General features: G+C 54.8%; 9 protein-coding genes across 9 annotated transcripts; 7 read left to right on the plus strand and 2 right to left on the minus strand.

Annotated features, from left to right (window-relative positions):
- Positions 1-1431: 1431 nt before the first annotated feature.
- On the plus strand, positions 1432-2082 carry BO72DRAFT_391838 (uncharacterized protein; the record flags this gene model as incomplete). Its single annotated transcript, XM_040941875.1, has 3 exons — positions 1432-1723; positions 1785-1889; positions 1970-2082. 3 exons carry the CDS (start codon positions 1432-1434, stop codon positions 2080-2082), a joined length of 510 nt encoding a protein of 169 aa, XP_040795511.1.
- Positions 2083-3204: 1122 nt separating this feature from the next.
- BO72DRAFT_391877 (uncharacterized protein) lies at positions 3205-4240 on the plus strand (the record flags this gene model as incomplete). Its single annotated transcript, XM_040941879.1, has 3 exons — positions 3205-3322; positions 3385-4041; positions 4104-4240. The coding sequence occupies 3 exons, from the start codon at positions 3205-3207 to the stop codon at positions 4238-4240; spliced, it is 912 nt and encodes a 303-aa protein (XP_040795512.1).
- Positions 4241-5196: 956 nt separating this feature from the next.
- BO72DRAFT_315717 (RNA polymerase II mediator complex subunit MED27 domain-containing protein) lies at positions 5197-6710 on the minus strand. The gene is made up of 3 exons (XM_040940544.1): positions 6418-6710; positions 5653-6333; positions 5197-5602 (listed from the first exon to the last, which is right to left on the minus strand). The coding sequence occupies exons 1-3, from the start codon at positions 6619-6621 to the stop codon at positions 5426-5428; spliced, it is 1062 nt and encodes a 353-aa protein (XP_040795513.1). The 5' UTR covers positions 6622-6710; the 3' UTR covers positions 5197-5425.
- A 2032-nt stretch (positions 6711-8742) lies between these two features.
- Positions 8743-12236, plus strand: BO72DRAFT_315783 (putative protein kinase Yak1). Its single transcript, XM_040940545.1, has 8 exons — positions 8743-9433; positions 9508-9779; positions 9836-10035; positions 10096-10255; positions 10308-10567; positions 10624-10743; positions 10815-11173; positions 11226-12236. Exons 1-8 carry the CDS (start codon positions 8878-8880, stop codon positions 11990-11992), a joined length of 2694 nt encoding a protein of 897 aa, XP_040795514.1. The 5' UTR covers positions 8743-8877; the 3' UTR covers positions 11993-12236.
- An 876-nt stretch (positions 12237-13112) lies between these two features.
- nip1 (translation initiation factor eIF3 core subunit c) lies at positions 13113-16360 on the plus strand. The gene is made up of 2 exons (XM_040946027.1): positions 13113-13552; positions 13654-16360. The coding sequence occupies exons 1-2, from the start codon at positions 13213-13215 to the stop codon at positions 15924-15926; spliced, it is 2613 nt and encodes an 870-aa protein (XP_040795515.1). The 5' UTR covers positions 13113-13212; the 3' UTR covers positions 15927-16360.
- Positions 16361-16751: 391 nt separating this feature from the next.
- Positions 16752-17627, minus strand: BO72DRAFT_391814 (ESCRT-II subunit protein SNF8; the record flags this gene model as incomplete). The annotated part of the gene is made up of 2 exons (XM_040941874.1): positions 16752-17064; positions 17140-17627. The coding sequence occupies 2 exons, from the start codon at positions 17625-17627 to the stop codon at positions 16752-16754; spliced, it is 801 nt and encodes a 266-aa protein (XP_040795516.1).
- A 395-nt stretch (positions 17628-18022) lies between these two features.
- On the plus strand, positions 18023-19747 carry BO72DRAFT_473199 (60S ribosomal protein uL30; the record flags this gene model as incomplete). The annotated part of the gene is made up of 4 exons (XM_040947185.1): positions 18023-18039; positions 18743-18854; positions 19066-19232; positions 19288-19747. 4 exons carry the CDS (start codon positions 18023-18025, stop codon positions 19745-19747), a joined length of 756 nt encoding a protein of 251 aa, XP_040795517.1.
- Positions 19748-21457: 1710 nt separating this feature from the next.
- mfp (putative peroxisomal multifunctional beta-oxidation protein (MFP)) lies at positions 21458-24556 on the plus strand (the record flags this gene model as incomplete). Its single annotated transcript, XM_040949018.1, has 7 exons — positions 21458-21616; positions 21705-21932; positions 22014-22122; positions 22183-22272; positions 22331-22718; positions 22768-23176; positions 23228-24556. The coding sequence occupies 7 exons, from the start codon at positions 21458-21460 to the stop codon at positions 24554-24556; spliced, it is 2712 nt and encodes a 903-aa protein (XP_040795518.1).
- A 215-nt stretch (positions 24557-24771) lies between these two features.
- Positions 24772-27458, plus strand: BO72DRAFT_453640 (E3 ubiquitin-protein ligase). Its single transcript, XM_040946028.1, has one exon. It carries the CDS (start codon positions 24907-24909, stop codon positions 27262-27264), a length of 2358 nt encoding a protein of 785 aa, XP_040795519.1. The 5' UTR covers positions 24772-24906; the 3' UTR covers positions 27265-27458.
- The last annotated feature ends 122 nt before the right edge of the window (positions 27459-27580 follow it).

The following is a 27580-nucleotide window of genomic DNA, read 5'->3' on the forward strand; positions in this document are numbered from 1 at the left end:
ATGGAATCGTGTGATGTAAGGCAACCCCCGAGGTGCAGGCGCCCCGTACCGGCCAGCATCGTTGAATGGAAACGGACGATCATGATGTCAAGGCCACACACATACACACATACACATACAACAGAGTAAACGACAAACGTTGGAATGATGTAGTCCGCTTTGATAATTTGTGGGAAATTCGGAGATCCGATCGGCGAGTAAAGTGCACAATTCCTGCATGATAGCACAGCCTTAACGTCAGATTATAGTCTAGGGTTCTTTCTTCATGGCTGATGCTGACAGAGGGGAGGGAACAAAGTGCTTGTTTCTATAATTAAGTTAATCCACTTTTTGGCTGACACGGTTATTTTTTTTTTTTGGTGCATGCTGCTCAGGGGACAGGTGCATAGAGTTTTTGCATCAGATAGACGTTGGTTGATGGGGTAGGATTGTGATGATACAGTCCTGAAGATCCAATGGTCATTTTACTTGATACGTGAGCATAGATCGGGATCGACGGAGTAGATGAGGATCAACTGGCTCCAAGTTTGAGGTTTGTTGCATTGTATGTATTTGTTGAACGGAATAAAACTCGAGGGCAGAATTTTTCATTTTGCATGTTGTTTAGTGTTGAGTAGAATTCTAAGAAGTACTGTAAGCAGTACCTGGCAGAATGTGTGGTGGTTGTGGTTGATGACCTCCAGCCTCCAATTTCCCACAGCATGATGGGGAGATTTCCTCGTTGTGGGCCAGACAGATAGACAGCCAGACAGAACATGGAATGTCTCATTCCTCCCCCCGCCTTTCTGTGCCAATCACCATCTGTCTCCGACTTCGCCGCCCACCGTCGCTGACTGATTGTGCCCCAGACCAATCACCACGTCGACTCCAAAGCCAATCGGTCGTGGCCGGCGCCCAACCTTGAAGGCAGCCAGCGGAGCCTGGAGTAGCGGACAGTCCGTGAGTGGGCCGGCCAAGTCTCATCCTGCTCTTCTTGCTCTTGTTCTCTTTTGCCTCCCATCATTCAATCAATCCCGTTCAGCCTGCAGTATTCCGTACCAGTGTTCCTTCAAACCCGGGGAGGGTTCCTGGGGCAGTGAGCAGTGCCAAGTCCATCTGCACCCACCAATTCAACCACCACTTTAGTTCCTGTCTCCTCTCTTTCGTCCTTTCATGTGTTCATTGACTTTGTTCTTGCTTTGGTTCCTCTGATCTCCGTCTTCCATTGCCTCCTTAGGAAATTCGTCTCCCACGGCCTTGTTCCCCACCGGATCTGGTGGGAGTGCTCGCCGCTTCATACTTAAACACCCGTCATTCCCATTGCCATCCCTTCTTCATTACACACACACACACACACACACACAGCCTTCTTTTCGTTCTACAGCACAATATCTACCTCTGTACAGGATTCTCATTCTCTCGTCTTCATCTCTACATCTAATTCTCGCAATCATGAAGTTCCTCGCTTCTCTCGCTCTGCTCGTCTCCGCTGTTGCGGCCAGCCCCATCCAAGCTCGCGATACCGCTAAGAGCTTCTACCTCAAGACCTCCGGCGCTGCCAACGACGCTCACAACAACCTCTACGTCTACGCCTATCACACCGGCGCTGGCTTCAATGATGCTGTGCTCACCTCCGACACTTCCAGAGCCAGAGCTGTTACCCTGAACGGTACAAACGCTCAGTTCGACTTGGGCACCACTTTCCCCTGGGGTTTCAAGATGGGTGCCAACACCAACTATGCTTGTCAGTATTCGCCTCTCCGAAAGAAAAAAAAAATCCGCATTGGGCTAACCTCGTGTTGTAGCATGGGAACCCGTCCAGATCAATGTCGGTTACGGTGACGAAGGTTTCTCGGTCAACGGTACGAGCCTTCAGTGGTCGGAGCAGAACGGTTTCGGCGGCTGGTTGGGTAAGTGAACCCCGATTTGCACGAAGTTAATCATAGAGGGACCCTTGTCACTGACCGATTCTTTTCGTTATCTACTTTAGTCTGCGACTGGTACCACAACGCTCCTCAGCTCTTCTGGCTCTACAAGTACCTGCCGGCCACGATCCCTTCCTCCTGCGACAAGGTCGACCTCACCGTTGAATATACCTCCTAGACAAGGCACGAGGGGGGTATTTTGCTTTTACCACCACCACAACGACGCCTCGTGGTTGATGAATCATACGACGCAAAGATAAAGATCCGGAGAACTATTCGCCACCCTCCCCGCCAGCTTGACGCTTACAAGATCTGTATCAGTACGACGACGGTTAAGACTTTTCGCCCTGATGTTAATGCTAATTAATCGTAATAATGACCTGCGAAGGATGATGATGGGAAGCCAATGTATCTATGTGTGATTTGTGCGATAGCGTTCTGCTTTTGATTGGGTTCTGGCTATCGATGATTGTGGGACACAGTGAGAAATTTATACCGAGTACAAATTATACATACCATCGAGTGCCGTCGGCAAGTAAAGGAAGCAATAATTGGCAATAGTGGCTTGTAGATGTGCAGGATACAGGGTGCAAGGAGCGAATCAAGGTGCAAGGGTATGCACAACATTTGTCCAAGATGTGCGTTGCATCATGTCATCCGTGAGTGAACAATGCCTGACTGCCTCAGGCCAGTGAGTACCAAAAATAGCTGCGTGTCTCACAAATGGCCCAACTGGCCCAATCGGGTTAGTCCCCTCTTCCCCTTCTCCTTCTGCTAGTCTCTCGCTTCTCTCGCTCGCTCTCACTCTCGCCTCTCGTCTTCTGCTGCGCCTGCCTGTGGTCTGTTTGGACCAGTTTTTATTTACTCTTTTATTCTATCCTCCTCTGCATCGTCCCCAGATAAGTGTCAGTCGCTTCTCTGTCTTCGTCCTTTGCAGTTTTGTTGAGCGCCAGACCCCGTCACTCGCTTTGTTTACCCACCCCGACTCTCGCTGGACCCTGCCGATAATCTATCAGCCGATCTGCATGTTTCAGGCCCGCTGGCCTAAAAAGACCGACCACCCGCTGCAGTTCCATCGTCTTGTCAATCTCTGGGCACCGTTTCCATCGCCATCGACTGCATCATCCGCTTAATCTCAATCGCTCGACACATTGCACCTCCTTGTCTGAGAGACGAATCCTCATCGCAGCGACGGCCCACGTCGATCGGACCCTGAATTTCGCCAAGGGGGATCACTCGACCCCTCGGTTTTCACCCACTCTCTACAACCTCCATCGTCCGCACAGCCCGCACCACCATCATGCGTTCCCTATACCTCCTACCCGCCTTGTGCATCCTCCTCCTCCTGGGGACGATCTCATCGGCGTTCCCCTCCCCTGGGGACGATTTGGCGCACGGTCAATTCCTGCGGCGAGCTGGTCAGTACCGCCTCAGCCCCTAAACGCTGGCTCACACTTCCTCCATACTGACTATACCAAAGACACCACAGCAGCCGACAGCGCCACGACCGGGCAAGCCGCCACGACCGGCAAGAGTGCAGCCAAGACCGATTCCGCTACCGACTCGGCCACCGACTCGGCCAAGGAGACCGCTTCAGGGACGAAAGCCACCGGCAAGGCCACGGGGACCGCAACGGGGACGGCCACTGGCACCGCGACCGGGACCGACACGAACAGCGGGACCGAGACGGGATCCGATTCATCGACCAAGAAGGGCAGCACGAAAACCACGTCCAGCAACTCGACGACCACCAATGCCTGGGCCGGTGGCATCTCGATACTGACGCCCGCGACGACAACCACGACGTACTACAAGATCGGCAACTCGGTGACGTTCGCCTGGAACTACACCTCGCTGGACGTGACGCCGACGGCGGTCAACGTCATCGCCTCGTGCAGCCTGAACAGCCACAAATACACGATCACGCAGAACATGACCGTCAAGGAGACCAACAAGGTCGTCTGGGACACGGGCGAGTACAAGGCCAACGCGACGGTCCCGCTGCTGACCGCCTCGTACACGCTGATTGTCTGGGACGCCAGCAAGGCCATCTCCGACACGGCCAAGGGCGGCCACCTCAGCGCCGCCAGTTACACCTTCGCCATGTACAGTCCGCAGTCGTACACGCCCTTGAATGGTTCGTCTCTCCCGACTTCCCCCCGCCCTTGGACTCAGTGCTAATTGATATACCCTCTACAGGATTCGTCTGCGCCACCTGCAGCGGTGCCCTCTCCGAACTCGAACGCCAAGGTCTCAAATTCGTGTTCGGCATGGTCCTCATCACGATCACCACCTTCACCTGGTTTGCCGGTGATTTTGGGGTCTTTTCCACGTAGGGCGATTTTGTGTAAAAATGTTATGAAAGCAGCCATCCTATTTCTAATTTTCTGTTTTATCTCGCACAGAAGCAAATGTAATCCTGCATCATGGTTTGGTTGTGCAAAGCGAACGGTTTTCTGTTTTTCGTGCTCTCCTCATATCCATGAATAATAGCGAACTCGTCCTTTACTACATGTCTTGTTTCAGTTGGCGTGTTTTTTTTTTTTTTTTTTATTTTGGCGGGGTGGTGGTGATAATGTATGTTGTTGATAGATTGATGATTATTCTATGGGATTCTGGGATCTAGAAGTTTGTTCTGTGGATTGGCAATTGTGCTGTAGATGGGGGATTGCTGTATAGATATGTGTGTGTGTGTGTGTGTGTGTGTGTGTGTGTGTATCTGCATATGCACGAATGCATGTGTTCATGCACGGGTCATAATGGTACAGGTACAGCACATCTTTCTTTACTGAGATACTGGGATACTGGGATACGGGGATACGGGGATACGGGGATACTGGGATACTGGGATTCAAGGGTTTGCGAGTAGGATTTGAGATATACGATGAATAAAGTCTATTCTTTCTCTTGTGAGATTGGGGTTGAGGTTGCTTTGTGGGTATGTAGATGCGTTATGTATGGCTCTGGCGTTTTTGTTTCCAGTCTGGATCTTTCACTAAAGATGTGCGAGAGTTGGCTCTTATTTGCGATGCAGTGTGCTTTCAACTGGGCTCGGCGAGCATAGGTTACACATCGTGATGCTTTTTGAGGTGCTGTGTTTGAGGCTTTCATTTGAGGTTGGTGATGTGGGTTTGGTTGGTTGGTGATGGGTAGCTTGGTTTGATGGTTCGCTTGGTTGTGCAGTGGCTTTGTTCTGCTTGTGTCTTGTTGATGGGGTTTGTGGATTTCCGGGTCTAGGTGACGATATGCGGTGGGGGGTTGGGGGGGTTTGGATTGCTTGAGGTCGTGGTTTGTCGTGAGGTCGGCGGTTTGAAGGGCTGATTGTCTGTGTTTGGGAGTTGGGGTTGGATCCTGAGACTGGGATGGAGGGCTCCTTGAGTTGGGGTGATGGTAAGCGCTACTGGATGCGGACAGGTTGATGAGTGGTATCGAATTGATGTGCAAGGATTTAGAAATGTTTGTCTTTGTGGGGCTGATGAAGATGTTGAAGACTATTTGATGGCCGTCTCTGCTTGTCACTTTCAATCGGCGACACAGCTGGGATGATAGGCTTCCCAGACGGTCGTGGACTGCTGGCCGTCCGTGGATGGGACGAGTTTCGGCCTGCGGACGGCGGGTAACTGGGCCGCGGTGTCGGTCAGCTTGTTGCATTTCAGGCACGGCGTTTGTTTGATGTCGGAGTACGATGATATCATCTCCTACTGCTGCGTTAGGTATGTACTGGAGATGTTCGAGGGAGAGAACTCACCAACAATTGGAGCAGGTCCCACTGCCGGGGACGCGAGTTCAAGCACTGCATGACCGCCCCCTCGAGCTTGGTGACGGGCTGTCCAGGCGCCGCCTTACTGGCGATCCGCCATTCCGGCACCCCGTGGCTCTCCAGCCCTTCAACGGTGTGAACCTGGAAGACCATGCCCGCCTTCACCAGCGCTACCAGCACTGACGCCTCCTCGGTCTTACTCGTCTGCACCCGCACCCCGGGCACGTTCCGCTGGGCAAACCCCTCCACAATCGCCCGCCAGCCGCCCTCCGTGGCCTGGATCTTCGACCGCTCCGCCTCCTCCTCGACGCTCCGCCGCTCCGCCTGCTTCCCTTGCTCCTCCCGGACGAGCCCCTCCAGCAGCACGTCGTAGTCCTCCTCCCACATCCCCGTCGGCTGCAGCAGCTGGCCTCCATTCCCCCGGATCTGGGCGTCGACCCGATCCCAGACGCTCTTCATCTCCGGACTCCGCCACAGCGTCTGGAACTCCGCGACCTCCCGCACCCCGCTATGGACGCATTGCTTGAGCTGCTCAAACACCGCCCGCGGGGATGGTGATGTTGATGACGATACGCCCTGCTGCCGGCCGCCGGCCGCTATGCCCGGGTTGGCGGCCGTTATCAGGGGTTCCAGTAACCTTCCTGGGAGCAGTGTGCGCAATTGATGGATCTGTTTCGGTTGTTAGTGGAGCGGTTCTCAGCCAAACACAAAAAAAAAAGGAAAAAGGGATTGGGCTTTTTTTGTTGCTCTCACCATTCCCTCCAATTGCTGGAGCTTCGCGAGCGATGACACAAGCTGCATCTCGGTGTCCCAGACGTCATTGTCAGGGTTGACTACGCTGGACTCGCTGGTGTTCGCTGTGGACATCTTCACGTCCTGCGAGGAGGCGGCGGTCATTTCCGGTACCACGATGGGCATTCGAGGCGGGTTGGGGCCGGGTTTGGACGCTCCGGCCATTTTCCCTGTGGAGGAGTGAAGTGCGCGTGGCAATAGTTCGATGAGGGTAGTTTAGAACACAATATGGCGCCTCAATAGGGTGTGCTTCTTTCAGAATATTAACACCTAAATGAGCGCAGATCAAATGAGAGATGGCCCGATAATTATTGATATAGGCTGCGGTCAATAAAGAATGAGCTATGAATTTGCATACAAGCTTCTTGCAAGCGCGCACAGTCACTTCAGACTCAGTTGTGCTTTCGCCAAACCAGTCAGATGAGCGCCCAGCTATAAATAAAGCAGTTGTCTTGCTATCAGATGAAATAGCTGCACAATCGGTGCGTGTAAGAGACCGCGGCGGCCGCCGAGAGAGGATGGAGACCTGCTGAGTAAGACGGGCCAGCCACATGCTCCAGCCACAGTGATATGTCTGGCAGAAAGAGGAGTTTCCTGTACACCGCCCTCTACACCGTCTGGGAGGATACTGTTAGTCACACCCTACGTAGCCTCCCACGTCACAGAAGTGGGCTCTGGCCCGTGTGTTCGCCTCATTAAACTATGGAGTATGCGAAGATGACATGGTCCACTGGAGGCATTGATGGTGGTGGTCGTCGTGGTGGTGGTCGTGGAGGTTGTCCCGTCAGGTGTTAAGTTTTGGGGAGGGGTCAATTGAGGATACTGTTTACATAGTAGGCATGATACTGCTTCTACTTAGTATATGCCTCCATTCCTCCGGTCGGTCCTTGGGTCCAGGGACCGTGCTCGGGGCCATAATATGAAAGAGAGAGCTACACAAAAACCATCAGGGCTTTTTCATTATCACTCAACACTCAATGTGTATGGTCTTCCTTCGAGGCCCTTCCTAGCAGCCCAACTACAAACGCCATCGCTCAAGGGGGTGGATGCAAACTTCCCAATGGAGGCAGATCGTCGACGGGGGCTGGTTGAGCAGGCAGGCCAGACTGATTGATGGGCATTATATAACGATGTTGTGACTCTAGGATAGGTAGCTACTCAATTCTATCCGGGTAGTATTGTCTTCAATAGTTAAAGGACTCAATGGCGGCCTTCCGGTGAACAGAGCCACAATCGTCTTTTTTCCCCCCTCTTGACACTTAACCCCACAGAAGCATAAGATATACAGACAGGCCTCTCTACCTATTATTCACAATAGAACTAAACCAAACCTTCTTCTTGCGTGGTCTGCGCCTTCGTGGTGCCCTTCCATTTGCCGCCATCCGATTGACCCTTTTTGACAGGCACTCCAAGCTCTCTCCCCGATCGAGTTCGTCATCGCCCAACAGTATTCTGGGAGAGGCGAACACAGCTTTGAGTCGTGAGATCAGAAGATTTGAATTGGGTCTGTGGGTTGTTGGTTGCCCTTGCCCGGAACCATCCAAGTGCGGGAGGAGAAGGGAGAAGAGCCTGAGGCCCTCATCGGGTTTCCCCCCCTCCCAGACTAACCAGAGCCAGGCAGAGTGACAGACAGACAGACAGACAGACAGACAGACAGACAGACAGAGTGACTTGCACCTGCACTTGCACTCAAGTACTAAGGTACTACGTACAGTACAGACAGCCTAGCCAGTATCTCCACCTCCACCACAGCCAACCTTCCCGAACTCCTCCTCCTCCTCCTCTTTCCCTCAGCTACTCTTCTCTCCTTCCCTCTTCTTCTCTCTCTTCCCCTCCTCCACAATCCTCTCCAGCTGGATTTATTTCCAGTTCCCTCCCAGTCATTTTGAGACTGTGCGCATTTCTGCCTGGATTCCTGTCCTAACCGGGACTTCCAGTCAGTCCCTTCTTGCCCATCTCTTCTCCCCCAACCCCCTTCGCGTGTGTCAGCTGCCGCATCGATACTGGTTTGCTGCGTCGCACCCACTCCTTCCCCCCCCGTCCGTCATTGTGTATTGCGACCGCCCAACCTCCGTACGGACACACCTCGTCGCTCTTGTCTTCTTCCACCAACCAACTAACTCAACAACACAACCGGTCATTCGGAACATGACCTCCAGCGCTGCCTAGATCTACTCCCTCAATTCCTTCATTTGCCTCGTTTGGAGACCTAAGTTATATACCACATACCTTCTTGACTTGCTGGTGTGCCGCGTCGTCTCCGCCTGATTGCGCTACGTGCGTCGGCCGTCCCCGCCTGCTATCTAACGCTCCGATCGTGGTGCATGTGCGCTGTCGACAGAGATAGATGATCATCAAACTCCCGATTTGATCTATCTTTGCTACTGAAGTGGCGTCACTAAACCAGCGTGAAGAGTAATCATGGATTCCCAGTGGCAGCCTTACCAGGATCCCTTACTGGGCCATTCGGCGCAGTTCAACAACGGCCTGACGTCGAATCCACAACAGCACCTAGCCTCAAAATACGGCGGCCAGCCACAGCACTCGCAGCCCCCGGTCGGATACTCCTACGAGCCCTTCCAATCCCCTGCCGGTTCTGGGAAACCTTCGTCGACCGTGACGAACTCCAAGACCGTCTCGATGGCCTCGTCTCCCGCTGCTACGCCACGTAGTCGAGATTATGTCACCGATGCGGATACCACCATGGAGGACGCCGATCCGTATAACCGGGCCAAGTACACTGCACGGCCTGCCCACCACAGCCGGCCGTCCTCTCAGTACTTCTCCCATGAAGAGTCTTCGGCCGCTCGCAGATACTCCCCCGGGAACGTCTTGTCGTCGCCCATGTCTTCGTATAATGCCAGTCCCGGGAAACATAACTCGTACGCATTCCCGCCCGGCCCGAATCAGTCGCGACGCTCGCCCACCAGGGCGCCGAATTACGCCTCACCTCCACAATCATTTCAGTCACCGCCTTGTGAGTGATATCCACTGCCCTCGTGGTTGCTTTAAGGTTCATCGTCGCTAACCTCTTCCTTGCTTGTTTGGCAGCCGGTTCGCGACCGCCTCGACTCCCTCCTCTGCAGCCTACCGATATGAGCCCCGATCAGTTCTATCCGCCCTCTGCGGGCTCTCAGCTCAGCGCAGCCTTCGCGCAAGACGGGCGATCCCCTCGTTCTGCATCTATCTCAGGTGGCAGTCACTTGCCCGGTCGAGGACCCATTCCCAAATTCCACAAGATCAAGTCAGTGTCGGATCTGCAACCGCACCTGAATGCGCAGCCGCCTTTCAGACGTGCCAACCCCGAAGGTGGCTTTATCAGCGTATGTTCTGGTACCCCACGGCACATGCATGGATTTGTTCTGACACTTCTACACAGCCCCTTCAGGCGTTGACAACACATCTTCCCGCCACTTATCGCATATGCAATCCGGGCTTCAACTACGAGTCTTCGAGAAATCCAAGGCGAGTCCTGACGAAGCCCAGTAAAGGCGTGAAGAACGATGGCTACGACAATGAGGATAGCGACTATATTCTCTATGTCAATGACATCCTGGGTAGTGAGGAAGCAGGTCACAAGTAAGTAGCTTGCGCGAAGGTCTCCGCATAGGATTTGGGCATCTTCGCTAATAGCATCAGGAATCGCTACCTTATTCTCGACGTACTGGGTCAAGGAACCTTCGGGCAAGTTGTGAAGTGCCAGAATCTGAAAACTGGAGAGGTCGTGGCCGTGAAGGTCATCAAGAACAAGACAGCCTATTTCAACCAGAGCATGATGGAAGTGTCGGTCTTGGATCTGGTAAGCTCAGGCTTTTCTGGTTGCATGGAAAACTCACTAATCACGGGCACAGCTCAATAGCAGGTACGACAAGAACGACGATCATCACCTACTCCGCTTGAAGGACACTTTCATTCACAGGCAACACCTTTGTCTTGTGTTCGAGTTGCTTAGTGTCAACCTCTACGAGTTGATCAAGCAGAACCAGTTCCGAGGTCTTAGCACGACCTTGGTGCGCGTATTTGCCCAGCAGTTGCTCAATGCTCTGAGTCTGCTCAACAAGGCACATCTGATCCACTGCGATTTGAAACCGGAGAATATATTGCTAAAGAAGTGAGTTGCTCGTCCAGGCACCTGTAGATCGTTGGAGCTAACTCTACGCCTCGCAGTCTGGAGAGCCCCATTATAAAAGTGATCGATTTCGGCTCAGCATGCGATGAGAGGCAGACTGTCTACACCTACATCCAGTCGAGATTCTACCGTTCGCCGGAGGTTCTTCTTGGCTTGCCGTACGTCCCACCGCAATCGTCTCCCGCCTAACATTTTCCCCTGATGGACGGCACGACTGACAATTCCCTAGCTACTCTTCTGCGATTGACATGTGGTCCCTTGGATGTATCGTTGTGGAACTGTTCCTGGGCCTTCCGCTTTTTCCTGGTTCCTCGGAATACAACCAAGTCTGTCGAATCGTCGAGATGCTGGGCCTCCCTCCGACATGGATGCTAGAGATGGGCAAGCAATCGGGCGAGTTCTTCGAGAAAACCCAGGATGAGTTCGGCAGGAAGACGTATCGCTTGAAGTCCCTCGAGCAGTATTCTCGCGAGCACAACACCAAGGAACAACCAAGCAAGAAGTACTTCCAGGCTTCAACCCTTGAGGAAATCATCCGCAGCTACCCGATGCCCAGGAAGAACATGAAACAAGCGGAGATCGAGCGAGGTACGCCGTCTGCCAACATACTCTCCGAATGCATGGACTGACAACTCTTTAGAACTCAATAACCGCATAGCGTTCATAGACTTTGTTCGGGGGTTGTTGACCATCAATCCGCTCGAGCGTTGGTCCCCACAACAGGCCAAGTTACACCCCTTTATCACGCAGCAAAAGTTTACTGGGCCATTCGTCCCTCCGATGAATCTGAAGTATTCATCTCTAAATAAGACGGTGGCGCCTGGAATCCAGCAGCAGCAGCAAGCGGAGGCAGCCAGTAAACAGCGGGCGGCACAAGCAGCACACGCCCAGAGTGCAGCACAAAATGCATACAACATGCAACTGAATCAGTTCCACACACCAACCCATGCCCAACCGCCACCGATCTATAACGGGATGTATGCTGGCCATCAGCAAGGTGCTCCTCCGCCGTACCCCAACCAGCCACCAGCCTACGGTCATCAAATGAACATTCTCCCAGGGCAGATGCCGCAACAGCAATACGCGCCATCACAGACCCTCTACGCCCAGGCAACTACGAGGGCCGGCCGACAGCGTGCATCCACCATGGACCCCCAGGGTGGAGGCATTCCGCCGACCATCCAGCGCGTGGCGAGTCATCTCGATCCCAATGCGCCGATCAGGCTGCAACCGAGCCCAGCCTACTACCCCCCTCCACCAGATGGATATGTTGATGCCAACTCAGCCAACCAGCAAAGGCGTCGGGGAAGCCGAACGGGTGGCACAAGAAACCGGGACTTTATCCGGACTCTAGAAGACGGTGTCCTAGGAGGTGAAGGCTTCATGAGCCAAAATCAGTGGCACTGAAGGTGATGAGACCACTGGCAATTTGGTCGCACCTGGCCGGTGCATCAGCCTCGCTGACTAAAATTCGATCGAGCAAGCACATGTTCCATGTGCGTCTACCACGAGAGAAGAGCAGTCAGATAGCTGTTCTCGCGTGTCCTCCTTTCGTGGGATTCTGCAAGTGTTTTCCCCCCAGTCTTCCCACCACCAAGTATTCCCAAGTTGGACCGCTCGCTCTCAAGCCACAACAGTACCGTCACGCAACCCTGCTCCATATGCAGTCTGCTTGTTGATCAGCATACAACATTCGATATCTTTAGCCCTACTGCATTCCCTGGAATATAACGGAGGGAGCCTCCCGTGACACTCCGATGTCATTATAGTGACTAGCGCGGGTCCTAGTCCAGCGTAAAGCGCCTTCCGGTGGCGTGTTGGTATTTATTTTGCCGATCATCGACGGATTCAATGTCTGTGACGATCTTCCTAGGTTCCATGTCTCCTCCTCGTGTCAACTCTCTGACCATGTGTGTGGTGGGTTTCCGGCATAGCCAGGAGTATTGGAAAGACTTCGATTTATGTCTCTTTGATAGTGCTTATGTTTTTTGTTCACATTCCTGATTATGCTTCGCACAATCTGCACGGAAATGCCTCTGCTATGCGCCGATGCGTCGAATTGTCTTCGTTTTCCGTTTTGCCTTCTGATTCTCCCTTTGTTCTTTTTACCCTCTTTGTTCTCGTGTGCAACCGAAGAGAGAAAAACATGGCTGTAGCTTGGATATTTGAATATGGACTGCGGTATATGAGGATAGGAACGAATGGCAAGAGGGCATATAGAAGTGTTCTGATATTTTCTGATATGGAATAAGGATATACTGATAAATGCATTGACGATTCTCCGCAATATTGAAATTGAGGATGGCGGAGTCGAGTCTAGAAACTAGAAGCGGGATGTGGTTGTCTAATTCCCCGATGCGGTTAGGTGTGGCCTCGCTTAAATTTCGTGTGTGGCTCGCGCAGCCCAACCTCTGCGGCTCCCGCCGTACCCTCACAACTGAATTTGCTCCCTAAGCAAAAGAAACAGACCGACTGGCTCTGAGGGATCTACGCTTCTATCCCTGAACGACTGTGCGTCACCCCGTCGATATTTTTTTTTGTGACGGCAATCCATCGATTCTCCGCGACTTTCTCCGGTTGATTTCAGCGTTCGAAAAAAAGACAACACCTCAACACAACCCGCAAACATGTCGCGTTTCTTCTACGGTGGCGGTAGCGACAGCGAGTCCAGCTCGTCCGACGAGGAGGAGCTCTACAGTGATCGTGAGGAGGAGGAGCAGTCCGAGGAGGAATCCAGCGAGGAGGAAGAGGACTCTGAGGAGGAGTCCTCGTCCGAGGATGAGGGCGCCGGCAAGACCGGTGCCAGTCGTTTCATGAGAAATGTCTCGGACAGCGAAGAAAGCGAGGACGAGGAGAAGGTTACGGTTGTCAAGAGTGCCAAGGACAAGCGTCTGGAGGAACTTGAGGGCACCATCAAGTTGATCGAGAATGCCGAGAAGATCAACGACTGGGCGGTCATTTCGACAGGTGCGTTGGATTACACTGGACTCCGCCAGGGTCGTCGACACAGGGCGGCAAGGAGGAGGAATCACGGTGGTTGGATGCTAATTTGGGATCAATCTACACAGAGTTCGACAAGCTGAACCGCCAGGTCGTCAAGATCACTCAGTCTGGCCCCGTTCCCCGTGTCTACGTCAAGGCCGTTGCCGACCTCGAGGATTTCGTCAACGAGACCGTCGCCAAACAGAAGTCGGCGAACAAGAAGATGAACGCCAGCAACTCCAAGGGTTTCAACGCCGTCAAGCAGCGTATCAAGAAGAACAACAAGGACTACGCCGCCCAGATCGAGAAGTACCGCAGCAACAAGGATGGTTATCTGGATGGAGCCGACGAGGAGGCCCGCCCTGTCGTCAGCGCCCCCCGTCTCACCAAGGTCGAGCGCGTCGAGGCTCCCCTTGCCGCTGCCCCCGCTGCCACTGCTGCTGCTGCCGATGATGGCTTTGCCACTGTCGGACGCGGTGGTAAGACCCTCCAGTACACCCCTGAGAGTATCCTCAAGCACCTCCGCGTCATCGTCGAGTCTCGCGGAAAGAAGAACACCGACCGTCTCGAGCAGATCCGCACCATGGAGAAGCTTCTGGAGGTTGCTCAGAGCCCTTACCAGCGCATCCGTATCTACCTGACCCTCATCTCCACCCGCTTCGACCTCACCTCTTCTTCTTCCGGCAACTACATGGCCGTCGACCAGTGGAAGTTCGCCGAGCAAGAGTTCGCTACTCTTCTGTCGGTCCTCGAGAACAACCGCGACTACGTTGTGACCGAGGGTGCCGAGGAGTGGGAGGATGACGAGAAGCAGCCCACGGTTACCGCCGGCGAGACCCTGCACATCCCCGGCAGCATCGTTTCTTACGTTGAGCGTTTGGATGACGAACTCACCCGCTCCCTCCAGAACATCGACCCCCACACCGCGGAATACATTGATCGCTTGGGTGACGAGAAGCAGCTGTACACCAACCTCGTCCGCACTCAGACCTACGTCGAAGCTCTCACCTCCGCCGAGAAGAGCGACCCCAGACAGGACAGCATCAACAGAGTCGTTATGCGGAGATTGGAGCACATCTACTTCAAGCCCTCCCAGGTTGTCACCATCCTGGAGGAGGCTACTTGGAAGGCTCTCCCCGCCGAGTTGGACACCAAGATCACCCCCCGTGCTAACGTCGGTGATGTGACTGAGCTTGTCCAGACCCTCTGCAACTACCTGTTCAAGAACAGCGACGGTATCATCCGCGCCCGTGCGATGCTCTGCCAGATCTACTTCCTCGCCCTTCACGACCAGTACTACCGCTCTCGCGACCTGATGCTCATGTCCCACTTGACGGAGAACATCGCCAACTTCGACGTCAGCACCCAGATCCTCTTCAACCGCACTCTCGTCCAGATCGGTCTCTGTGCCTTCCGTGCCGGTCTCATCTACGAGGCCCAGACCACTCTCTCCGAGGTCTGCGGCAGCGGCCGTCAGAAAGAGCTTCTGGCTCAGGGTATCATCCTCCAGCGCTACTCCACCGTCTCTCCCGAGCAGGAGCGTCTGGAGCGCCAGCGTCAACTCCCCTTCCACATGCACATCAACCTGGAACTCCTCGAGTGCATCTACCTCACGTCGAGCATGTTCTTGGAAGTCCCTCTCATGGCTCAGACCTCTTCCTCCCCCGAGATGAAGCGTCGTGTCATCTCCAAGACCTTCCGCCGCATGCTCGACTACAACGAGCGCCAGGTCTTCACCGGTCCTCCCGAGAACACCCGTGACGGTGTCATCATGAGTGCCAAGTTCCTTGCCGCCGGTGACTGGAAGAAGGCCGCCGAGATGCTCAACTCGATCAAGATCTGGGACTTGATGCCCCAGCCCGAGAAGGTCAAGGAGATGCTGTCGCAGCAGATCCAGGAGGAGGGTCTCCGCACCTACCTCTTCACCTACGCTCCCTTCTACGACAGCCTGTCGCTCGCCACCCTGGCCACCATGTTCGAGCTCCCCGAGAAGAAGATCCAGGCCATCATCAGCCGGATGATCTCCCACGAGGAGCTGGCGGCCGCCCTGGACCAGGTCAACGACGCCATTGTCTTCCGCAAGGGCGTCGAACTGTCGCGCCTCCAGTCCCAGATCGTGACCCTGGCCGACAAGTCGATGAACCTCCTGGAGGCCAACGAAAAGACTCTCGAGCAGCGTACCCAAGGCATGGCCAACGCCTTCCAGCGCGATCAGGGCGCCGGCGCCCGTGGTGGCCGCGGTCCTCGAGGTGCTGGGCAGGCCCGTGGCGGCCCTCGGTTGCCCGGTGGTCAACAAGGCCGCCGCCCCGGTGGTCAGCAGTTCAGCGGTGGTGCATTGGGTGGAGCAATCAAGGCATAAAAGAAATGTTTTGTTAATGGCAAATTGATTGTTTTATTTCTCTCATGGTTATAATGCTCAAGCTTCTTCTCTTTCTCGATTTTCTGGAATCCCTTTGACTTCTCCTTTCCCTGAACCCCCTGCTCTCTTTCCTCCCTCCCTCCGCAAGCTTAACGTACGATATATGCCATGTGCTTTCATCCCTCCGTCTCTCATCACGGAGCCAAATTCCCTTTTTCTCTCTTGCTGGAATGACTGTCGTCGTCCCATCGTCGACGCCTCTTTTTCCTCCTCTACCTTCTGGATCTCCACATCGTACCTTTTGCTTTTTGCTTCGACTTTGCAGAGATGAATATGACGTTTAGAATGAATGGGGGTGGTACACAAAAATTCCAGGCGATGGAAACTTTCCAATGTGATGTATGAGATTTAGAGGGCGAAATAGGAATTGCTGAAGATACTCATAAGATCTTCCGGCGTATATGTATCTGCTATATATTGTAGGTCCCTATACACTTGACTTGGTGTGATACAGCTTTGGCTGTCAAGTCCGAAGGCCCATGGTGGGGGCTAAGTATATGTATGTACATGACGGGTCTTGTAGCCAGGTATCTTTGCGGTAACAGGATGAATATGTGACCATGCTACTAGGCTTATTGACCACGCGCGAGAACCCGTTGTCTTCGCAGATGTGTTCTTGGTGGGCCACGTAGCACCAAGGGGCGTGACGCCGGAATGGTTTCGCCGCGGGTTTCTGAAGTTTCTCGTACCCTGGCGGCGACAACTGTGTGTGTCTACGGTCAAGGGCTGTCCTACCAGACGGCCAATTCAGGGTGATGGCGGTGCTCAGCCACTATCGTCTAGCAGATTCTGCGGCGACCAATACTCGTTCTCTTCGCCTTGGGCATCCAGCCAAACAAGCCCGTCGGCGAGCAGATCGTCGACCACCGTCTGCGCTCGCGCCTTCTCCCACTTCAAGTTGACCCGCAACATGGAGATGCTCACGTAGCCCAGGACCTGGATCACCTCCAGAACGGTGGCCTGATCCGTGTTGAGTTCCTTGGGGACCGACCGGATATATTGTTTGCTCCCGACACGAATGATGGCCAGGCCCGAGCCCAGCGGCTCCAGGGACTGGACCGCACGGAGGACATCGTCACTACACGAAGAACCATTCGCATCAGTTTTGAGCTTCTCGACGGAGCCAACCATACCATAGTGAGGATATTCTTACTCGGTAACCTCCAACCCACTCCCGATCGCCCTGCCCTTGCCGACTCGCCGGCGGCACTCCTCCACCCCGATCAGACCCCCGTTCTCGCTCCGCGTCTCGCGGCAGAGCTCCACCACCCGCACCGCCACTTCGAAGTAGAAGTCGTTCATGTCGCCGCCCATGATCTGCGTCCAGAAGCTGGCGTTCTCGCCGGAGGAGCCTTTGCGGGAGGAGTTCTTGGTGCCGCCCCTGATGTTGCTCCCAGCCAGCGGGTCGACCCCGATCGCGTTACACATCCGGGCGAACTCGGCCCGGAAGGTCGGGTTCGATTTGATCTTCGAGCCGTGTTCGACGGCGAAGGTGTGCAGTAGGGACTGGAAGACGGAGAGTTGCGTCTGCAGGGAGGCCAGGTGCGCGGAGCGGAGGTTCGCCCCGTGCGTCGCGTAGGATTGGCTGGTTTGCGTGCGGTTGGCGAAGGCGCCTAGGCCGACGCCGCGGCGGGTGGCCATTCTGTGTGGTGGTGTAATGGTGTAGATGCTGGAGGTTGGAGGGTGGATTGGGAGAGTGAATAAACGTGGTGGGGAGGGCATGGTGTCATATGCGCCGAGGCCAAGAGTACTGACTTTAAAGCCTGAGGCAGCAGCGGGACCGGACCTCTTATCAGCTAAGATCACCTGATGGTGAGAAGCCCGGGATGCAGATAAGGGCTACACTTTACCCAGAACGGTAGGGCTATTTGGCTCATGCAGCTAGCCCGCCCGGGACTAGCGCCCTCAGGCCCACCCACAACCCATTTTTCTTGAAGCGCGGCCGGATTTCTTCCTCTTTTCTTTTCTTGATCTTCTTCCCAGTACGACAGCACTCGCCCAACTCGCCCAACTCGCGAACTCATCGGACCGTCACAATGGCCTCCACTGCTACGTGAGACACACCCTGTTCATTGATATTCTACCAGGCGCCATTTCGCTAGTGAGGCTTGTGAGAATTTCAGTTACAGTCGTCCATATTTCTCTCGCTGGAGATATCACTGCGAAATTTTAGCCTGGAACACGGTTTTTTTTCGCTGGGCAACCACCAGCTCGATTTTTCCCGCGCCGGACCCTTTCCCCTCTCGTGCTGCTCCTACTCCGCCTCGCTCCTCGTGGATTCAGAAATGATAACATTGGGAGGGTGGGGAGCAAAGTCCTATACGATGGGAGGGGTCCGTGGGGTATTGGGGTTGAAAGCAATTCTTGATGTTGCCTTCTTCTCGAAAAATATTGTTGTGAGCTATCGTCATTCTCAGAATTCCTGCTGCCAGGGAGGAATGAGAGAGACGTAATGCTACAACGAACCCTTCCTGAGCGTCATGCTTAGGGTCTTGTCGGATGAGGAAAGTTGGATTTTCTATTTGACCTGGTTCGTGGCGGGTGCGAAAGGTATTGCTGAGACATGCATACTGAGTAGCATCTCACCACCTACTCACAGGCAAATGAATACCACCCTTCACCGATCGAAGCTATGTCGTCGAGTGCTTTCATCTATTGCCTTCAGTACGAGAATGTGGCGTTGTAGCTGCAGTTCTTACACTCGGCGAAAGTCTACTTGCTTCACCGCAGAAGACGATTCTGACTCTCTTCCGCAGCACTGTCCCCACCCAGGACCAGGTCCTCGTCCCCGAGACCCTCCTCAAGAAGCGCAAGAGCCAGGAGCAGGCTCGCGCTGTTGCCCGTGAGGAGGCCCAGAAGAAGAAGGAGGTTAGTATCCTTGTCTGTCCTGTTTCCAATTTTGTCTTTCTTTTTTCCTTTCGTGCATCTACGGTGATGACAACCTACCTACCACGCGATTAGACTACGGTCGATGCTATCGCTTCTGTTAACCATCTTTCGGGGCTGATAATGATGCTTCCCATCTTTTGCATTGCATGAGTCTTCGGGTGAACTCGCTCGCTAACTGGATTCACTGCAGGCCAACAAGGAGAAGCGTGCCGTTATCTTCAAGCGCGCCGAGTCCTACGTCAAGGAGTACCGCGATGCTGAGCGCGAGAAGATCCGTCTTGGCCGCGTTGCCCGCCAGGAGGGTAACTTCTACGTTCCTGAGGAGCCCAAGCTTGTCTTCGTTATCCGTATCAAGGGGTATGTTCTTTCTTCTGTCCTTCTGTCTTGATGTGTGATGTTAACGTTGTTGCAGTATCAACAAGATCTCTCCCCAGCCCCGTAAGATCTTGCAGCTCCTCCGTCTGCTCCAGATCAACAACGGTACCTTCGTCCGCCTCACCAAGGCCACCCAGGAGATGTTGACCATCATCAACCCCTACATCGCCTACGGTTACCCCAACCTCAAGTCCGTCCGTGAGCTCGTCTACAAGCGCGGTTACGGTAAGGTCAACAAGGAGCGTGTCGCCCTTACCGACAACCAGATCATCGAGGAGCACCTCGGCAAGTACGGCATCGTCTGTATGGAGGATCTGATCCACGAGATCTACACCGTCGGCCCCAACTTCAAGCAGGCCAACAACTTCCTCTGGCCCTTCAAGCTCTCCAACCCCACTGGTGGCTTCCACACCCGCAAGTTCAAGCACTTCATCGAGGGTGGTGACTACGGTAACCGTGAGGAGAACATCAACGCTCTCATCCGCCAGATGAACTAAGATGTTTTCATCCACTTGCTGGTCGTACTGGGTTGTTTCGGTCCGGGATTTTTAAATATGTCTTCGTAGCAGTTTAGAAATCCAAAAAGTTCAGACAACTCCATATCCATCTTCTGTGGCTTTGTAGACTCTCGCGCATTCGTGTGCCGCTTTTTGCTGTGTAGACTGCGCGCATATTCCCTGACTGCGTGCTTTCGGAGCGGTCTGGTAGCAATCGATATCCGTACTTGGTCGGGTATTTTCACCATAGCAGCCTGCTGGCTGGTGGCTTCCTCAAGAACTTACGATCACACCGTCTCACATTTTTGTTCTTGATGTCGTCTTTCGTTTCGTAGATTCGCTCAAGAAATATCCCTGGGTTAAAATGATATCTATAGACATTTGCCTTGGGGTTAAGAGTCATCTAGCTGCAATGCTCGACATGTTATCTCAAGTCTGCACTTGGGAACAATGCATGATCAAGCTGGGCTGTGGTAAATGTCGCAAGCTTCACGGTCACAGCTCTTCACCACACCTGACTTTTGACCTGCCCCATCCCATCTATGGTCCTCAGTCAGAGGGCAGTCTAGAGTCTGATTGCGTCCCGCGATTGAATATCTCTGGTTTTCCCAGTGAAAGCCTCGCTGTCTTCTCTGTGAGCCCAGGAGAATGGTCATCGGGCCACCGTGGGTCGATTCGTGTTTCTTGTCCAGTTTCGGCTTGAACAGGACATAGCAGCGTTCTTACTTTTCTAGAGAAATACAAAAATCCTTTATTGATCGCGAGGGTCGACTTCTGTTGTTTTTGATGCTCACCGTAAATGGTAAATAACTATATATATGCGGAAGTGTATCATGGACGGCTACAGTTATGATTTTTTCTCGGATCCTTTGTTCACCTTCAGATCTCAATATAAAGATGCAGGTTGACATTGGGTCGTCCATGCAGTAAGAGGCACATCCTCTCTCTGTTCATATATTTTGTTTATCTCCCGGATCACCCCGACACTGCATCAGCCACGTGCTCGAATATTGAGGACGATTGAAATGCATGAAGAGATCACATGGTCCGATCTGAGTCAGCAAGGCCTCCCTCAAAGAAGCAAGACCCAATCTACCCGATGAGGAATAGCCTCATCGAGGAGCGATGGAGCCGGGAAAATGGCCGGTGGGTGGATGTGGGAAGGAGGAAAGTCGATCACCTCTCGTCTCAGCTCTCATGAGATGGGTGCACCTTCGACGTCGAGAAATACACAATAATTCCAACGTATATCCATGAATCAACACATTCAAAAGCAAGTCGCAACCGAGTTTGTTACACACTCCGACATGCCCGATTATCTCATTGACGGGGTGTCCGGCATGTGAAGGAAGCATCATCTGCCACCCCCAGATCAACCTCCGAGCTCCACCATCCAAGATACCGAGGTTCCCTTCCCAGCTCTTGCCGAACACTGCGACCGTCTCCAGTTCCAACAACTCCCCAGATTTCTCCTTCCCTCTCCTCCCTCTTAAGCTTCTTCGCATCCCCCATCTTCCAACAACTTCTTCATTTATTCCTCCCCTCCCCCGTCTTGACCCCGCAAATCTAACACCTTTCCCTCTCCCACAACCCACAACCACCGTTCTCCCTCATTCCTTCATTCCTTTCTCCTCCCCCTCCCCCTCTTCTTCTTCCTTCCTCACACACTACACACGACACCACACACACACACACACACACACACACACAATGTCCGCGGAGCTGCGCTTCGACAACCAGACCGTCGTCGTCACCGGAGCCGGCGGCGGCCTGGGCAAGGCATATGCTTTGTTCTTCGCTTCGAGAGGTGCCAACGTCGTCGTCAACGACCTGGGCGGTTCGCACTCCGGCGAGGGCAAGTCCTCTAAGGTAGCGTAGCACAAACCGTCCCACATGCAACACCTCACTCCCTCTTCGTGTGTACGTATGCTAACATGGCAAATTAATTGCTACTCAGGCTGCCGATGTGGTCGTTGACGAGATCCGAGCTGCTGGCGGCAAGGCTGTAGCGAACTACGACAGCGTCGAGAACGGCGAGGCCATCATCGAGACCGCCATCAAGAACTTCGGCCGCGTCGATGTGCTCCTCAACAACGCCGGCATCCTCCGCGATATCAGCTTCAAGAATATGAAGGATCAGGATTGGGATCTCATCTACAAGGTTCATACGTATGGTGCTTACAAGGTGGGTTTTTTTTTTGGAAGAAGAATGTTGGGTTGGGGTGGAAGATATTGATGCTAAATTTTGTGTGTTTGACTTGAATAGTGCGCAAAAGCTGCGTGGCCTCATTTCCGTAAGCAGAAGTACGGCCGCATCATTAACACTGCTTCTTCGGCTGGGTTGTTCGGTAGCTTTGGTCAGGCGAATTACTCGGGTAGGTTTTTCTGCGGGGGAGAAAAGCAGATCGAGGAGTCAAGCTAATTGGTGTTGTTAGCTGCCAAACTTGGTCAGGTCGGCTTCACGGAGACGTTGGCCAAGGAGGGTTTCAAGTACAACATCCTTGCTAATGTGATTGCTCCTATTGGTATGTTACACTGATGGTTGGCTGCTTGTTGGAAGAAATCCCACTGATGGTATAATAGCTGCTAGCCGGATGACGGCCACCGTTATGCCCCCTGATGTCCTTGAGAACCTTAAGCCCGACTGGGTCGTCCCCTTGGTGGCTGCTCTGGTTCACTCCTCGAACACGACTGAGACGGGTGGCATCTACGAGGTCGGTGGTGGCCACGCGGCCAAGCTGCGCTGGGAGCGTGCCAAGGGTGCGCTTCTGAAGACCGACGCTACTTTGACCCCTGGAGCCATTGCAAGGAAGTGGAACGATGTCAACGACTTCTCCCAGCCCAGCTATCCCACCGGCCCGGCTGATTTCATGGCTCTGTTGGAGGATGGCCTGAAGCTGCCCGGTGCTGAGGCAGGACAGGAACCTGACTTCAAGGGCAAGGTTGCACTTGTGACCGGTGGTGGCAACGGGTATGTATCTTTGAACACAAGCTTTTGTTCAGTAGCTGACATGTTTCAGTCTGGGCCGCGCATACTGCTTGCTATTCGCCAAGTACGGCGCTGCTGTCGTTGTCAACGATCTCGTCGACCCCGAGCCCGTCGTTCAGGAGATCAAGAAGATGGGCGGAAAGGCGGTTGGAAATAAGGCTTCCTGCGAGGACGGCGAGAACGTCGTCAAGTCGGCCATCGACGCCTTCGGCCGCATCGATATCCTGGTCAACAACGCCGGTATCCTTCGCGACAAGGCTTTCACCAACATGACCGATGACCTGTGGAACCCCGTCCTCAATGTCCATCTGCGTGGTACCTACAAGGTGACCAAGGCTGCTTGGCCCTACATGTTGAAGCAGAAGTATGGCCGCATCGTCAACACCGCCAGCACCAGCGGTATCTACGGAAACTTTGGACAGGCCAACTACGCCGCAGCGGTAAGATGACTCCCTTAGCACCTCGGAAGAAGCATTGCTGACGCACAGTAGAAACTCGGCATCCTCGGTTTCTCCCGCACTCTGGCTCTGGAGGGCGCCAAGTACAACATCAAGGTCAATACTATTGCTCCTAACGCCGGTACCAACATGACCCGCACTATCATGCCCGAGGAGATGGTCCAGGCCTTCAAGCCCGACTATGTTGCTCCCCTGGTGGTTCTTCTCTCCTCTGACATTATGCCCGAGCCCAGCACCAAGGGTCTGTACGAATGCGGCAGTGGCTGGTTCACTCGCACTCGCTGGCAGCGCGCCGGTGGCCACGGCTTCCCCGTGGATGTCAAGCTTACCCCCGAGGAAGTGCGCAACCACTGGAAGCAGATCACCAACTTTGAGGACGGTCGCGCGGACCACCCCGAAGATGGCCAGGCCGGTGCTGAGAAGATCATGGCCAACATGTCCAACCGCAGCGGCAAGGACGCGGAAAGCGGCGGCAACAAGGTCCTGCAGGCGATCGAGAAGGCCAAGCAGGCCACGACGGATGGCACCCCCTTCGACTTCGTGGATCGCGACATCATTCTCTACAACCTGAGTGTGGGCGCCAAGCGCACCGACCTGCCTCTGGTGTACGAGAACAACGAACACTTCCAGGCGCTCCCCACCTACGGTGTGATCCCTTGGTTCAACACCGCCAACCCCTGGAACATGGACGATATTGTGGCCAACTTCTCGCCCATGATGCTGCTGCACGGCGAGCAGTACATGGAAGTCCGCAAGTTCCCCATCCCGACCGAGGCCAAGACCTTGACCTACCCCAAGCTCATTGACGTGGTGGACAAGGGCAACGCCGCCCTGGTTGTCTCGGGGTACACCACCAAGGATGCTAAGACAGGCGAGGACCTCTTCTACAACGAGTCGACTGTGTTCATTCGTGGCAGTGGCGGCTTCGGCGGGTCTCCCAAGCCCACTGCTCCTCGCCCCAAGGCTGCGACCGCCGCCTACAAGCCTCCTCAGCGCAAGCCGGATGCCATTGTCGAGGAGAAGACGTCCGAGGACCAGGCCGCTCTGTACCGTCTCAACGGTGACCGCAACCCCCTTCACATTGACCCCGAGTTCAGCAAGGTGGGTGGCTTCAAGACCCCTATCCTGCACGGGCTGTGCTCGCTTGGTGTCTCCGGCAAGCACGTGTTCAGCACGTTTGGTCCGTTCAAGAACCTCAAGGTTCGTTTCTCGGGGGTGGTGCTACCGGGCCAGACCCTGAAGACGGAGATGTGGAAGGAGGGCAACACCGTTCTCTTCCAGACGACGGTGGTGGAGACCGGCAAGCCGGCCATCACGGGGGCTGGTGCCGAGCTGTTGGAGGGTGCCAAGGCCAAATTGTAAAGGTATCTATGAGTAAAACAAGCTTTCTCAGAGTGTGTATATAAACGTTAATGAATGATTTGCATTTAATGGTGTACTGCAAGGTAGTCTTCCACTACTGGATATTGGGTGTAAGCACAGGGTAGTTGATTATCCGGTGTTGTGGTGGGGAAGGCGGAAGGCCGCCTATGATATCCGATGATTCTGCCCATTTGGTCATTTCATTGTCAGCTCACCCTCTCCTCTCACCCACTCCCAATCATCCCAGAATCCACACCATAAACACATCCCGGGCTGCTGCCTAGGCTCTTCATTTCAGCCTCTTCCCACTATCATGTAGCATTCAGGCTATCCCCTCGTTCGATGCGAAAATGGTGTCGTTCTTCGTTCCCAGCTTCAGACCCACCCCGACTTCCCCGCCGCTGCGTCCAAACGACAGCAACAGCAACAGCAACAGCAACACCGACAGCAACAGCAACAGCAACAATGCCTCCTCCTCCGCTATGATCAGCGAACGCGCCCTGCGCAACAACCCTTTCGGAATCACCTCCCGGACTCGCACAAGCGCCGCCTTGAAACCCGCCGCCGAGGATTGGAGACGCGAACAAGAAGAGCTCAACCAGGCCTTGCAATCCCTGGCCCGCATCTTCCCGGACATCCGCGTCGAAGTCTTCCGCGAACTCCTGGTCCGATTCGATGGAACCAGCCGCCTGCATGTCTGCGTCGAACAGCTTCTGAGACATAAAGAAGAATGGGTGGCGGGCCGATGGAACGTGCCGGGTGGGACAACGGGCAGCACCGCTGATGAGGGCGCAGCAGCAGCAGCAGCAGCAGCCGATACTGCGTCGACTGCGACGGCCACTGCCAGCGGAGATGATCCCCTCGTCATCCCTCCTCACGAGCTCTTTCGATCCCCTCGATACAAGGCCGCTGTGAAGGCTACCCTAGCCAAGGAGTTCAGCGCGTTGAGCAAGAGTACGGTGGAGGCGGTGCTGGCGGAAGTGAACTTCTGCTACCTGCGCGCCCGTCCAACCCTCCAGGACCTCTCGCGCAAGACCTGGCGGGCGACGCTCAATAGCTTCCTGCCGTTGTTCAAACGCAGCCGTGATAAGAATGAGCATCCTCTGGTGGTGTGGCAGCGGCCAGCCGCGGCGGATGGGGAGGCGGTCCCGCGGCTGAAGGAGACGGGCTGCGAGGAGCTGGACCGGGAGTTACACGAGGCACTGCTGGCCCCTTTGCTCCGAGCCCGGAGAGAGGAGCAGGAACGCAAGGACCTGGCGCTGGCGGAGACGCTGAACGAGGACGAGGCCAAGGCGGCGGAGGCGCTGTACGAATGCGAGTGCTGCTTCGCGGATGTGACCTTCGAGCAGATCGCGACGTGCTCGGACAGCATGCATGTCATCTGCTACGGCTGCATCCGCCGCACCATCCACGAGGCGCTGTTCGGACAGGGGTGGAACAAGTCGGTCGACGTCGGCCGCGTGACCCTGAAATGCATTGCGCCTTTTGGTGGTGGTGGTGGTGGTGGGCAAAATCATGACGGCTGCTGCCAGGGGTTGCTGAGCGCGGCGGTCGTGAAGCAGGCGATCCAGCTGGACCGCTCCGGCGCGGAGACCTACGCCAAATTCGAGGCGCGGGTGGCCTCCGACGCGCTGCGCAAGTCGCAGCTCAAGCTCATCCACTGCCCCTCGTGCGCCTACGCTGAGGTCGACCCGATCCACCACCCGTCGTCCGCGCTGGTGTGGCGCTTCCGCGGCGAGGGCCTCATCTCCAGCTTTATCATCGCCGTGTTCATCCTCGACCTGATCCCCCTCCTGCTCATCCCGCTCACGGTCATGTACCTGCTCAACCCGGCCGCGATCCGCGCGACCTTCCGCACCGCCCTGCTCAACACCACCCTCCGCACCCGCCCCAAACGCTTCACCTGCGCCAACCCTGCCTGCCAGCGCGTCAGCTGCATCGCCTGCCAGAAGCCCTGGCGCGACCCGCACGTCTGCCACGAACCGCTGCTGTTGGACCTGCGCGCCACCGTCGAGGCCGCCCGCACCGCGGCGGTCAAGCGCACCTGCCCGCGCTGCGGGCTGTCGTTCGTCAAATCCACCGGCTGCAACAAACTCACCTGCGTCTGCGGCTACTCGATGTGTTATCTGTGTCGCAAAGCGCTGACGTCGACGTGGACTGGTGGGGTGGGTGGTGGACGTGAGCGCAACCGCCGTCGCGCACCAGCGGCTCGTCGCCGCCACAACGCAGAGAACATCCCCTTGCACCAACGTAACCTTCGAGCTCAACCCCACAACCCTGACCCTGACTCCGAAGCCGAAGACGAAGTCGTCGCCGATGACGATGAAGAAGAGGAAGAAGAGCTAGAAGGCTACAAACACTTCTGCCAGCACTTCCGCATCAACCCGGGCGCCCGCTGCACCGAATGCACCAAGTGCGAGCTCTACCAGGACGAAGACGAGGAGGCCGTCGCCCGCCGCGCCGGCGAGAAGGCCGAGCGCGAATGGCACGCCCGCCACCGCGGCACGGCGACCGCCGCCGCCGCGGGCGCGTTGCATGTGAATCGGGATTTCTCGGTGCGGTCATCAAAGGAGGGCGTAGGCAAAGGGCCGAAATGGTCGTGGACGTATCTGGTGGAGGAGGTGTGGAGGGAGGGCCGGTGGAAGGTCGACGCCCAGGCGTTTGTGGATTGGGTGGTGGATTGGGTGGTTGTTGTGGAGGAGGCTTAGTTTTGGTTTCGGGGTTATGATGTGATGATTGATGACTGCACTGCGTTTTGTTTCCGGGTGGTTTGGGGGTGGGGCTTGATGTTGGATATTTCTGCCTTTTGCAATGTTTAGTTTATAGCCTTGAGCCTTGAGCCTTGAGCTCTACGCTGTGTAATGAGATATTACACTGTGCTATCTTAGTAGGCAACAGGACCTGTGCTTGTTGCCCCTGCCCCCCCCCGTAACTTATTACTTGCCGTAGAGATTGGGAGAAGTTGGCTGGTCTACGATGATCTCTCTGCTTTTCTGGTCTGAGCGTGCCCTACCTCGTTCCCAT

This window comes from Aspergillus fijiensis (genome assembly GCF_003184825.1).
Source record: "Aspergillus fijiensis CBS 313.89 unplaced genomic scaffold BO72scaffold_99, whole genome shotgun sequence".
In the NCBI taxonomy this organism is placed as follows: Eukaryota; Fungi; Ascomycota; class Eurotiomycetes; order Eurotiales; family Aspergillaceae; genus Aspergillus; species Aspergillus fijiensis.

Coding starts and splice junctions, on each gene's coding strand:
- BO72DRAFT_315717 (XM_040940544.1), bottom strand. CDS start 6,621: ATGGCCGGAGCGTCCAAACCCGGCCCCAACCCGCCTCGAATGCCCATC. Junction 6,334..6,417: donor TCCAGCAATTGGAGGGAATG/GTGAGAGCAACA, acceptor CAACCGAAACAG/ATCCATCAATTGCGCACACT. Junction 5,603..5,652: donor GGGACCTGCTCCAATTGTTG/GTGAGTTCTCTC, acceptor ACGCAGCAGTAG/GAGATGATATCATCGTACTC.
- BO72DRAFT_315783 (XM_040940545.1), top strand. CDS start 8,878: ATGGATTCCCAGTGGCAGCCTTACCAGGATCCCTTACTGGGCCATTCG. Junction 10,036..10,095: donor AGTGAGGAAGCAGGTCACAA/GTAAGTAGCTTG, acceptor TAATAGCATCAG/GAATCGCTACCTTATTCTCG. Junction 10,256..10,307: donor AAGTGTCGGTCTTGGATCTG/GTAAGCTCAGGC, acceptor TCACGGGCACAG/CTCAATAGCAGGTACGACAA.
- nip1 (XM_040946027.1), top strand. CDS start 13,213: ATGTCGCGTTTCTTCTACGGTGGCGGTAGCGACAGCGAGTCCAGCTCG. Junction 13,553..13,653: donor CTGGGCGGTCATTTCGACAG/GTGCGTTGGATT, acceptor CAATCTACACAG/AGTTCGACAAGCTGAACCGC.
- BO72DRAFT_453640 (XM_040946028.1), top strand. CDS start 24,907: ATGGTGTCGTTCTTCGTTCCCAGCTTCAGACCCACCCCGACTTCCCCG.